The 12,259-nt window shown below is 34.5% G+C and overlaps 4 protein-coding genes across 4 annotated transcripts in view; 3 read left to right on the forward strand and 1 right to left on the reverse strand.

Moving 5' to 3' along the window:
• The window catches only part of LOC100182580 (39S ribosomal protein L19, mitochondrial-like), a 7,443-nt gene extending 4,811 nt beyond the window's left edge, over window positions 1–2,632 (forward strand). Inside the window, exon 7 of the mRNA XM_002119350.3 lies at window positions 2,451–2,632. Within this exon, the coding sequence (XP_002119386.3) occupies window positions 2,451–2,586 (136 nt within the window). The 3' untranslated portion in view covers window positions 2,587–2,632. The remainder of the gene's footprint in view (window positions 1–2,450) is intronic.
• Window positions 2,633–3,558: 926 nt separating this feature from the next.
• Window positions 3,559–6,681, reverse strand: LOC100180232. Its single transcript, XM_002120313.4, has 6 exons — window positions 6,523–6,681; window positions 5,737–5,920; window positions 4,757–4,911; window positions 4,256–4,317; window positions 3,886–4,004; window positions 3,559–3,803 (listed from the first exon to the last, which is right to left on the reverse strand). Exons 1-6 carry the CDS (start codon window positions 6,575–6,577, stop codon window positions 3,626–3,628), a joined length of 753 nt encoding a protein of 250 aa, XP_002120349.1. The 5' UTR covers window positions 6,578–6,681; the 3' UTR covers window positions 3,559–3,625.
• A 588-nt stretch (window positions 6,682–7,269) lies between these two features.
• Window positions 7,270–8,734, forward strand: LOC100183389 (zinc phosphodiesterase ELAC protein 1). The gene is made up of 2 exons (XM_026838338.1): window positions 7,270–7,531; window positions 7,579–8,734. The coding sequence occupies exons 1-2, from the start codon at window positions 7,295–7,297 to the stop codon at window positions 8,443–8,445; spliced, it is 1,104 nt and encodes a 367-aa protein (XP_026694139.1). The 5' UTR covers window positions 7,270–7,294; the 3' UTR covers window positions 8,446–8,734.
• On the forward strand, window positions 8,735–12,253 carry LOC100181039 (85/88 kDa calcium-independent phospholipase A2-like). Its single transcript, XM_002119448.5, has 3 exons — window positions 8,735–10,786; window positions 11,250–11,384; window positions 11,816–12,253. The coding sequence occupies exons 1-3, from the start codon at window positions 8,766–8,768 to the stop codon at window positions 11,979–11,981; spliced, it is 2,322 nt and encodes a 773-aa protein (XP_002119484.1). The 5' UTR covers window positions 8,735–8,765; the 3' UTR covers window positions 11,982–12,253.
• The last annotated feature ends 6 nt before the right edge of the window (window positions 12,254–12,259 follow it).

The following is a 12,259-nucleotide window of genomic DNA, read 5'->3' on the forward strand; positions in this document are numbered from 1 at the left end:
GCACAAGGTGTATGAAACGACTGTCATTTTCCGACCATGCGAGGATGAAGTAAGTTACATTCATTCATAGCTTTAAATACTGTTTTTTAATTCTATATATAATTGTTTTTTTTAACAGGTTTGTGGGTCGTTGTTTATATCGCGATGGTTTCGGACTCGGCTGCAAGTTTTTGCTTCGAAATATTGTTGAAGGGGAAGGCATTGAAATAGTATATCAACTCTACAGCCCAGTGATGTTAAAATATGAAGTAAGTTGCATTACATATTTCAGTGCATGCTTAACTAGGACGTGCGTGTCAGTGTATGCTTAACTAGGACGTGCGTGTCAGTGTATGCATAACTGGGCCCCACAATGGTAGTAGCGACGAGTCGTGAACCCATTACCTCTAGATTAGAGATAGGTGCAATTTTTACGCTGTGCCTTGCTGTAGGACCTTATTCATATGAAAAAATCTGCTCAATCGTACTTTAAATTAATGACCACAATTTACGACTGACATTTCTAAACCTTAACGACCCCTTATGATCCTGTTTCCACATAGTTCCTTGCTTTGTGTAAACAACAGTTAGCAGTTAAGTGTAAGGTTTATAGCTAGTACTTGCTTTGTGTAAACAACAGTAAGCAGTTAAGTGTAAGGTTTATAGCTAGTACTGTATTTACAAGTTTGCTCATATACAGTACAGTGTAAAGCTTTTGCATTAAGACTGAATTATTCATTATAGTAAACAAAGAATTTGTGCTGCTGCTATACCAGGCATAATATGTTTCCCAAAACTGATCTTGTGAGTCACTGACATAAAATTAGCATATATAAAGTAAGGTGGGTGAAGACGGGACACCTTTAGCACATAACATTCAAATATCCTGATCGTGTTTTAAACAATTAACAACGATCTATGGGAGTCGTGAGGATACGGTTTTATAATTCTTTGAATTGTCTTTGTTTACTACAAAATGGGACGAGAAATAGAATAAAAGGGTGTCCCATTTCCCCCCACCCTACTATATAATATAAACTACAGAGTAAGGTATTTTATTGAAACCTTAACCATAAAAAATCCTCGCTGCATGGCAAATAAACTTTAATTTCAATAAAATCGACATTCAAATTAAGATGCTGGGATTCAGAGTACCTGTAAGCAGGTATGAGGTGTATAAAACTCATGCTATAACTTTTGTACTTCATTGTGCATGAAAGAAAATATAAATATCAAAAATTCATTTATTCATTACCCAGGTCTTAAGGTTGGAGAAATGGCTAGATACTGACTTACGTTACTTACGAGATGCAGACCCTGATTATTGTACCATAAATTTTGATATGCCAGCTGAAGCTCCACTGCCTCCTACAGAAGAATTACCTGTGTTTAAGGTGTGTAAACATCATGTATTTTTAGATTAAAGACCAGAGGCCATTGGTTCAAGGCTTGTTGCTGCTACTTTTGTGGCCGTGTGTGTTTTTTTAAGCAAAGAATTAACTGCAATTGTTTTAACCCTGTGGTTACTGATGGCTTGTTCATTGACGCACAAAGTTACATACATGGTATCTTGTAAGCGCGGAAGGTGTATAAAACAGAACACCTGTGATATACGAAGTAACTCGTAAGCTGGCACAGCACAAGGTGTATGAAACTATATCACTTTCGTGTTATAAAAATGACTCATTACCCTGCTATGTGAGGAAAAATATCTAAAATATGTGCCAGTCAATTAGTGTGTATAATAAATGGTAGGTTAGGATGGGATGGATATCATTAGAAAATAATGTCCCATAAACAATTAAAACGCTACTTTAGATTTGTAATGATATGGTTATATAATTCTGTAAATATTCTTTGTTTACTACCAATTGGAATGATAAAAACAATGGAAATATGAACCATCTTACCCCAACCTACTAAATACTTAAGATATATATATATATTTTAAACAAAATTTGGCATCATTAGACTTTTAATAACATAAAAACTATAAGAGTAATATTTATAACTAACTAAAACAACTCAATAAAATAAATTGTAAGTCATTAAAATAATAGGGTAAAGTCAAAATGAAGAAATTTGAACTATGGAATTACAACTATCATAAAGCATGGCCACGCCCATACAATGCATATCTTGAAGAATATTTTGTTCAAGAAGATTTTATGGAGCAAAAAGTCATGCAGTAAGCTTATTAAATTATGTTATAGTGGTTTTGTCAAAAGACTTTTGAGATATAGATTGTTGAATGCATGTCGTCCAGATAATTTTGTGCTAACAAAAACGACTGGCACCACAAGTCAGTTAACAGCAATTGCTCCAATCTAGTGGTCACTAATAGGTTGTCCAAATTGTCAGCTAAACTTAAAAAAAATCAACTGTGTGAAACAGAAAACTGATGTTATAACTACTGTTGTTGCCTAGTCATGTGAGGAATAAATAAGATTCATTCATCCATTTTATAACAGAGAGAAAAGGGGCCATGGACATTTGCAGTATGATATATGTAAACATTATGACACGAGGCAAATGAAAGAAGAAATAATGAAAGAAATGAAATTGAACCAAAAACGAATCGAAGCTGTTGATAAAAAGATATCATGATTTAAATTTTGAAAATCTTTTTTTTAATAAAACAATTACCAAAAACGTTTGCTGCTGTTGTCTATTATTTGCCCACTTGTATTTGGCGCAATAGTTTAGTGGTTATACTGGTTAAGTCTTGCAAGATTTGGGGTTTATTGCTTGATGAACAACAATAACTTTATTTTTCTCTCCGATTACGGTAACGAAAATTTTGAAATATTTTAAACGAAAAAACAGGATGTAGCGACAAAACAGTTTTGTTAAAACACGCTTACAGTTAAAACATATTTACATTTAGTTGAAAGAAAATAAGCGTGATCGCTACACCTTATCTGTTTTATCCAATATGCAATGTATTTTAAGTTACAGGGCATCCTTGTGATAACAACTGGAGTTGCCTTGAAGCTTGACAATATAAAAGTTACTCTTTATGCGGTTTGCTAAGGCCTTATATTCATTTTATAAACTTTTTATTAATCTAAATACTTTTTATGATTTTTTTATAGCACAAGTTAACATACTGGTGCCTTTGCATTTGGATCCTCTAACTGTTTGTGACACACACAAATTGTTTTGTGGAATGTTCACAACATAAAATACATTGCCAAGCTTTAGTAAGTTAAATTTTCCATACTATGTATGCTTAATGACACACCAGTTCCTACATCACCCAGTTTAAGAAGCCTTGTTCTAACAACCGACATTTTAAAACATTACACCCCACTTCAAACAAATTTATTTTATTCACATTAATTTGTAAACAGAAGACAGGATTTTTATACCCAGCGCATTGTTAAAAATAGCCACATATTTCTAGTTTTATAAAAAAAAACAATATAGAGGGGTGGGGAAGACGGGACACCTTAATATCCAGATTCTATTTTAAACAATTAACGAGGGTCTTTAGGGGTCGTGATGATACGGTTTTATAATTCTTTGAATGTTCTATGTTTACTACCAAATGGGACGAGAAAATGGATTGAAATGGTGTCCCATCTTCCCCACCCTACTGTATATTGAGTTTAAAGTCATATCACGCTGTTGCAACTTTGTCTTTTCATTTATCAACTGTTCTTTGTTCTTTAAGATGTTGCTTCAATTCAGAGAGTTGTCTTTTCCGTTCCTCTTCCTCAAATTTGACTCTCCTGCTCTCGGCGAATGCTCTGATCCTCATGTCCGTCACTTTATCAATGAGCTCAGATCTGATCCTTGTCTCCAGTGGAGGCAGTTTATGTCTTGAAGAGAAATAAATATATTAGACATATAGGCACCAAAACCTAAAAAAAATGTGAAAATTATCCCCCTTTTTAAACTTACTTAATTTTAAATAATTTCAAAACTTTAGTGTACGTTTCAAATCGATATAAATGGAGGAAATCAAGAAGGTCATTTCTTCTTTCAACCATCTTTTTCACAGCTCCAGGTAGTTTTTTGTCCTAAATAAAAGATTGCAGAAAAATTAAAAATATTCTGTAAAAAATGGGGCCCTACACTTATAGAATAGTATCTACTAATACAAATTAATTTAAACTTTAAAAATATATATTAAAAAATTATAACTTTAAAAAAATATATAATATATATATATATTTAAAAATTAGGTACAATTTATGAAAAACAGGTTAAACCAATTATTTATTTTAGTGTAAATTAAATCATTGAAAAAAAAATAGGATTGTACAATTACCTGTCTAAATATTCGGGCATAATGCTCTTGAACGGTTCGTATGTGCACTGTCAGTTGTGCAACTGTTAAAAAGTATTTATTAAAATATTTAAACTAAAATAAACAGACCTGACCAGTACGAAACATTGGTTTATAATAAAATATACGTAAAAATTATTATGCCAGAAAATTTGTTTTAAAAAAATATCATTCGTTAAAATCATGCTATGGATAAAAAACAATTAAGGAAAAGAATTAATTAAGAAGTACGGTTTGTAAGGTATAACAGTACCGCCTTTTATATTGAAAAAGTGTTGTACTTGTGTTTAACAATAAGTGTGTTATATTTATAACGACTGTCGTTCTTCCGTTACTACCGGCTTTTGTAAGTTTTACTGATTTTCAATTTCGTTACAAAAGAGACAAAAGTCGTTTACTCATTCATACTGCGCACCCTAAGCCAGGTTTCCGAAATTTTTTGTACGCTAATTTACTGAGTATATACGAACACTAAAATAATACCTTGCATTTCTGGTGAATCAAAATCATTAGGATGTCTTTGCAGATGTTTCCCATATTCTAATACTTTTGCTTTTTCCAAGTCCTTTTGATTTCCAAATTCAAGGGATAATACTTTTAACACTCGTGCATCCGTGCTTTTACCAGATTTTTCAGATCTAGTTTAATATTTCGTTAATTTATTCAATAATTGTATTAATACTGTTGCAGTTTAGGGTTTAGCTTGTAAATTGGTTGAAGAATTAACCTTTAGTTTAATATCAGTAATTTATTTGATGTATTTATCGGCTACCCCAATTTATATGATGTAACAGACAACAGTGTCACCATAAATCAGTGGTTTTACGTTTTAGCCTCTAAACCAGAGGTTACTAAGTTTAAGGCTTGATAATGCTACTTTTGTTGGCATGTGTCTCATTTGGCAGGACAATTACCAGTAATTGTTCCAACCCAGTGGTTAAAAAAGGTTTAATTAAATGTGATTTATTTAATTTTGACATTGTATCGTTTGTAGGGTGTAACGGTCACGCCTTTTATCCAAAACATTATTTCTTTCTTTTTTATCAACAAGCGTGTTTTAACAACTGTTGTTTTACCGTTACTACCCGTCTTTTCTACCGTTACTACCCGTCTTTTTGTCAACTCTCTTGTTCTTCGTTATCGTGACCGAAGAGACGAAATAAATTTCATTCATTCATTCATTCAGGTTGTTCAAATTATCATCACCACAGAACAGAACAATCACCCACAAAGGTACAAACATATGTGGTAACTTAGTTTTTCATTTATTGTTTAACTTTAAAAGAAATTCATTTTAAGAACTGTCCAGCTGTAATAACTTTTTTTTCCAAATTTACCCAAAAAATTTTAAATAAATTTCACACAAATTTTAGCACTTACTTTTCTAACAATGACATGCCTTTCAGCTCAACTCGTAGTTCCATAAAATTCAAAATAAATTCTACACGAATTTTAGCACTTACTCTTCTAGTAATGGCATGCCTTTCAGCTCAACTCGTGGTTGTTTCTTATCCAAGGCATCAAACTGACTCCATTCCAGTCTCTCTGGAGGCACGGGCATCGGTTTATGGCCGCCGCGCATTCTTCCTCTTTTTCGAGAACTTTTCATTCGAATTTGCATCACGTGACAACTTGGTTGAACACAATCTTGTAAAAAAGGAAAAAATGAATGAATAAAGTTGCTTTATCATCGCGTAGTAGAAAAACGCATGTGGTTTTAAAAGAATGTTTTGTTTTATACACCTCGTGCCAGCTGATGGGTTACCATGTATGTAACTTTATGGACTGTTTTTTTTTGTATGGCTAACAATTTAGACAACCCATTAGTTACCACTGGTTTAAAGCAATTAGGATCAATTTTCTTGCCCTACCACACTTACACCCACAATTAATGGTACCTGTGATCTGTACCCTCTGGGTAGGAGGCAGGTCTAACCAGTGCCTGGACGCTGGACATTATTTTTACTATTAAGTGCCATGGCACAGTTAAAAGATTTATAGAGCATCTGACTTTTAACTAGATAACACTGGGTTCAAGGCTTGATGCTGCTACCCTGAGACAAGTATGCAGACACTTAACGGTCATTACTTCAACCTAGTCGTCAATAATTGGTTATCCAAATTGTCATCCATAAAACACTCGTGTTATTACCTTGCCCCGCCACGCAAGAATAAATAAGTGAAAATCATTTTATTTATTTAGTACGCCTATACACGGTGTTTAGCAATAAATGATTATACTAACTCACCCTTAATGCGCATATTCTGCATTGTGGATATCAAAAACCGTTGTAACTTGATCATATTTATCTCAAGTTTTAACTAAACGATACAAATCCACATCAGAGTGTAGAATCCATATTGTATATAAATGCCATGTGAATATTTTTAAAAACTTTTTCGTTTTCTCTCTCGTTTTTTAAATGAGAGTATGGAAGAAAAAGGGTAAGTTTATAGAAAAACGGAGTATGGAAAACTGTATTGAAGAACACACCAACATACATCCAACTTCAAATTCAGTTGTAAACGTTTAAAATTGAAAAATAAATTACAATTTTTACATACTTTCTAGGTTTGTACACAAATATATAATACCAAAAGCGCGTAAGTTTAAAAGCATTTTTTATCTTAGTTGTACAATAGGGTATTCCCCATTTGAAAAACGTTTTTCATTAAACAGCGTGAAAGTTTTAAGTAGTACCAACATTTTGCAATGTCAGCAGTTCGTAGTAAACTATATGTCGGTCTAAGGCGTGGCTACATTGTGGTTTTACGCTATGACTTTAGGCTTTTTGGAGATTTATTCGTGTATATATAGTTTAAAAATGCGGTTATAAAACTATGCAAATAACTTTTGTTTTGTAACTGTTTAAAGTAAAGCTATTAGATGTATCAGTTTAAACATGTTTGCAATAACATAACACATTGATTTTTAAAGAAAACATTCATGTGAAAAATATTTGAATCAGAATCGTGAGATGTGCATTTTATTCAAATAAACCTTCACAAGTTTTTTAGGAAATGAACGTAGCGTTTTTGGGCACCGGTTCTGGATATCCTACCCCATGTCGTGGGGCTTCAGCGCTTGCTATACGCTACGAGGGGGATGTGTGGTTGATAGATTGTGGTGAAGGAACCCAAACTCAAATCATGAAACTAAAAACCATTCGGCCCGGCCAAATTTCTAAAATTTTTATCACCCATTTACACGGAGATCATATGTTTGGCCTTCCTGGGTTGTTATGTACTATTTCTATGGCGTTAAAACCAACAGAAGACGGGAATTTGGACACAATTTTTTCGAGAAAACGGTCTCAAACCTTAAACTGGTAGAAATATATGGGCCACTTGGGTTGCGTCGCTTTTTAAGGGAAGCATTAAATCTTTCTAGGTCAGTTTTAACATTTAAGTATGTTGTGCATGAGATTGTGCCCAACCGTATACAGTATGATGGGTGGAAGCCTGGAGATCCAGATTGGAATATGTGGGATCCAGAACACACAGCAAAAGGGTGTCTTCATTTTTGTGAAGAGGGTTTTGGGCACGCTATTTTTTATGATGAAGTTATGAAGTGTTGGCCTCTGTGCTCTAATAAAAATATGACTGTAGTTGCTGGTGGGTTGAAACATAGGATTCCCAGCTTTGGGTTTGTTTTTACGGAGTGCGACAAGCCCGGGAAACTAAATAATGCAAAATTAATCGAATATGGGGTACCTAAAGGCCCCTTATTTGGGAGGATTAAAAATGGTGAAGAAATTACTTTAGAAGATGGACGCATTTTAAAACCAGAAGATTTTGTTGGGCCTGTACAGTCTGGAAAAAAGGTGGCTGTTTTACAAGATACATGCGATTCATGGCATATGAGGGAAATTTGCAATAACTGTACTTTGTTAATACATGAGGCTACTAATGAGAATTGTCAGCAAGACCGCTGCATTGCAAATGGGCATTCTACACCCGCAATGGTTGCACAATTTGCAAATGCAATTGGAGCCCAAAAAATAGTTTTAACTCATGTAAGTCAAAGATATAAACATCCTCTTACGCACGATGTTGAACCAGATGACCAAACTACTGAAATTTTGGAAACTGAGACCAGAACTGACTTTTCAGGCCCAGTAATTGCAGCTTATGATGGCTTAGTTGTCAATGTAAACAAAAAGGTGTTTTAAAAAATGGATTAGAAAACTTGATTTATGTATATCCGTTTATTGAGTATAGTATGATGGGTGGTTATATACATATTTAATCAGATAAATTTCTTTTTCTTTACCAATTCTTTTATACTAGGTCTATTTATATGCACGTTATACAAAAGAAAAATGAATTTCCCTTGTAATGTTTATAAACTTATTAGTTCCAATGTTTATAAATGACCACTTTCGGTCAATCAAAAATAGCACACCTGCTTAAAAACTCAGTTTATTTATATATAAAACTTCTCGTTTTGCTGTTTTCAAAGGCATAAGTGTAGAGCATAACTGGATCAAAAATGGCGTACTTTCTGGAAAAAATTACAGGAATAATATCAGATCCATATTCTGTAAAGCAGATCCCTGATATGGGAGAATACCAGAGATCAAATATGGCCGACTCCCATGGTATACTTGCACTACACAAAGTGAACCAATATTTTGATTTGGTTCTGTTCCCTGATTCTAAAGCAAGCCAGCGATTAATTTTCAGGCTGTTCCATTTACCACTATCCAAGAAAAAAGAAGCACTTTCTGTGTTCGAGAAATATAAAGAAAAATTGCTGCCTATTTTACAATCTACTGAAAAAGAATTTTCGGTATCCATAATTTCTAAGCTGTGCAACATGATTCGAAATAATAATATTCGCTCGCCAATGCATATAGTGGTGGAAGCAGGGTTAAGTGATGTTAAAATGAAAGAGGGCCCAATGAACCAATGGTTAAACAGTCAGTCCTGTGAAAATCATTCCACACCCTTAAACCTTGCTTGTGAGCTGAAACTTAAACTGGTTGTAGAAAAATTGGTTGAAGCAGGTGCAGTTCTGAACAAAGCAGATGATTATGGAAATAATCCGTTCCATATTGCTGTTTTAATGGATTTAAAAGAGATATTACAGATTCTGTGCACGGTAGAATCTGGTGTGGCTTTAAATACTTTAAATAAAGAAGAAATGACACCGTTACATATTGCTTGCAGGGCGAAAAAATTACACCTTTGTAAAATATTACTTCAAAATAAAGCTGATCCATTTGTGGTGGGAAAATTAGGCCTTCCGATACATTATGCTTTAAAGTACAGTTCCAATGAGATTGTGGAATTGTTGCTGAAAGATTACCCATCTCTTGTTACAATGCAATGTGCCAAACATGGTGGGTTACCATTACATTGGTGCAAGTCTCAAGATGCGGTTAATCTTCTTTTGGAGTATAAGTCGCCAGTTGAGGTCCGGAGCTGGGCTATGCATCTTCCACTTCATGTCATGGTGATTAGAGGGAGATTGGAGGCAGCAGTGGTCCTCATTCTTGCTGATGCAGATGTGAATGGTAAAGGGCAGAATGGTAATACAGCTTTGCACTTGGCTGTGAGCGGGGACCATGTTATGCTTGTTAAAATGCTGCTGCTTTTTGGGGCAAGCTGCCTGCTTGAGAATGACTTTGGAGAAACACCAGGGCTACTTGCTATGAGGAGTATGAAGCAAAATAAAGATACTATCATGGACATGTTGTCTTGTATGGGCGGCCTTCTGCATAAAACTCCTACGCCTTCTGTGAACAATAATAAGGCTACATTTCAGAAGAGAAATTCAGAAAATTTTGATCGAAAATTAAAAGTTCTTTGCCTAGATGGTGGTGGTGTACGCGGCCTTGTACTGTCCCAAATATTAATGGCAATTGAGCGCGAGACTGGGAAGCAATGCCGAGATTTATTTGACTGGATATCAGGTACTAGTACTGGTGGATTTCTCGCTATGGCTCTGCTGATGGGCAAAAGTGCAATTGAGGCGCAACGACTGTATTTTCGGTTTAAAGATAAAGTTTTTGTCGGATCAAGACCATACAACTCAGAACCTATGGAGGATTTCTTAAAAAAGGAGTTTGGAGAAGACACGACTATGGAATCTTTGCAGCATGGTCCAAGACTGTTGATCACTGCTGCCTTAGCTGATCGTAAACCAATTCATTTGCATTTGTTTCGAAACTACAACTTGACTGACCCTATTTCAAAAAGTTTAAAGACTAAATCTTTTTCGAAAAAGTTGAGTGATGCGGAAATGAAGAAATTGACATGTGATGCGACTTCGTCGCTCAAACAACTGCTTTGGGAGGCCGCAAGAAGCAGTGGTGCAGCACCCACCTATTTTCGCCCCATGGGTCCATATTTAGATGGGGGGTTAGTTGCAAATAACCCAACGCTTGATACATTGACAGAAATACACAAATATAACAAGGAGCTTGTTCGAACAGGTGCTGGAGATTATAAAAAAATTGGATTGGTTTTGTCAATTGGAACGGGGCAAATGAAAACAACAACAGCCAGGTATAGTATTACTTTAAATAATTATTGTTAAGTTACCATAATAATTACTTTTTATTTGTCTCTTCGATTACGGTGGCAAAGATTTAGAAATATTTTAATCCAAAAGACAGGATATAGCGACAAAACAATAGTTGTTAAATCACGCTTACAGTTAAAAACATATTTACATTTAGTTGGAATAAAATAAGCATGGTCGCTACACCTAGATTTAATGTAACTTGCCTTATTCTGACGTGCCGGGAAAACGACAGACGTTATAACACGGCAACATGTGTTTATACACCTCGTGCCAGCTTCTGCTTACCATGTATGTAACTTTATTACGGGTGATTATTTTTTATATATGAATCAAGGCTGATATTTTAAACACCCCATTAGTAACCACTGGGTTGAAGCAATTGTCGTTAAGTGTCTTTCCCAACCACTTTGCCAGGCGCCAAATTGACATTTATTCTTTATTCAGATCCCTGGATCTAAACTGGTCAAGCAGCCCAATAGCCTTGATGAACACGGCATTGGCTGGATCTGAGTTGGCTCAAATGATGGTTGATGTATGTTGTCAAAGCAATGATTATGTTGTAGAAAGGGCCAAGGCCTGGTAAGATTCTTACCACCCTAAGATTATGCTTTAATTTATACCATAGTACAGACAGGTGCTTCTCATTCTTTAAATTGTACAATATTATCTGACGCAATGGTTTAAGCGCTCACTCTAAACCAGAGGATACTGGTGCGAGGCTCGGTATTGTCACCATTCTGGGTGTACTATGTGTTTTTCTTTGGGCAAAACATTCAACATAGTAATCAGACTAATCACTCATGGGCTTAATCGCTTGTTCAAATCACAAGCTATGCTTAAGTTACATATACTAACTCCTAACGAGTCGTAAGTGGACATAAGGTGTATGAAATAAAACACCTGTGGTATAATGACTGTCCTTGCTTGCCTTAAAAGTATAATTCTAAATAATTTTTATTCCTAAAATACATATAGTTGTTATTTGTGTTAATAATATATATTCACTCTAGGTGTGAAACTATGGATGCAAGTTACTTTAGACTTAACCCATTTATGGAAGATGAGGTACAACTCAATGAAACAAATGATGAAATACTTCTTAACTTATTATGGGATACACAGGTGTATCTGCAAGAAAACAAGCATCTTATTGAAGAGATAGTTGCTTTACTTTGAATTACACTGTCAAACTTTAATTTTTATTTCTTACAAAAGTTTCTGTTACGCATTTCTCTAACCTTTATTACATAATGTTTAAAGTTTAACAACATAATCAAACCTCATTTTTAGTTTATATTAATTACACTTTGTGATGCATTTTTATTTTTCACAGTCCGTCAACTGGAGCTTATTCATTTTTATTTGTTTGTACTTTATTTAACCACTGTTTTACAAACGTCAATTCAATTTTTGGAAATATTTCTCTGTTTTGCTGTGTATGGAAAATCCAGATT

This window comes from Ciona intestinalis, unplaced genomic scaffold (genome assembly GCF_000224145.3).
Source record: "Ciona intestinalis unplaced genomic scaffold, KH HT000075.2, whole genome shotgun sequence".
Taxonomy (NCBI): Eukaryota; Metazoa; Chordata; class Ascidiacea; order Phlebobranchia; family Cionidae; genus Ciona; species Ciona intestinalis.

Bases quoted from the DNA above. Each gene is read 5' to 3' on its own strand.
- LOC100180232 (XM_002120313.4), bottom strand. From the start codon at position 6,577: ATGATCAAGTTACAACGGTTTTTGATATCCACAATGCAGAATATGCGC. The intron at 4,912-5,736 runs GTAAGTGCTAAA...ATATTAAACTAG, and splicing joins GGCATGCCATTACTAGAAGA to ATCTGAAAAATCTGGTAAAA. The intron at 4,005-4,255 runs GTAATTGTACAA...TCTTTTATTTAG, and splicing joins ATGCCCGAATATTTAGACAG to GACAAAAAACTACCTGGAGC.
- LOC100183389 (XM_026838338.1), top strand. From the start codon at position 7,295: ATGAACGTAGCGTTTTTGGGCACCGGTTCTGGATATCCTACCCCATGT. The intron at 7,532-7,578 runs GCGTTAAAACCA...AATTTTTTCGAG, and splicing joins TGTTATGTACTATTTCTATG to AAAACGGTCTCAAACCTTAA.
- LOC100181039 (XM_002119448.5), top strand. From the start codon at position 8,766: ATGGCGTACTTTCTGGAAAAAATTACAGGAATAATATCAGATCCATAT. The intron at 10,787-11,249 runs GTATAGTATTAC...TTCTTTATTCAG, and splicing joins ATGAAAACAACAACAGCCAG to ATCCCTGGATCTAAACTGGT. The intron at 11,385-11,815 runs GTAAGATTCTTA...TATTCACTCTAG, and splicing joins GTAGAAAGGGCCAAGGCCTG to GTGTGAAACTATGGATGCAA.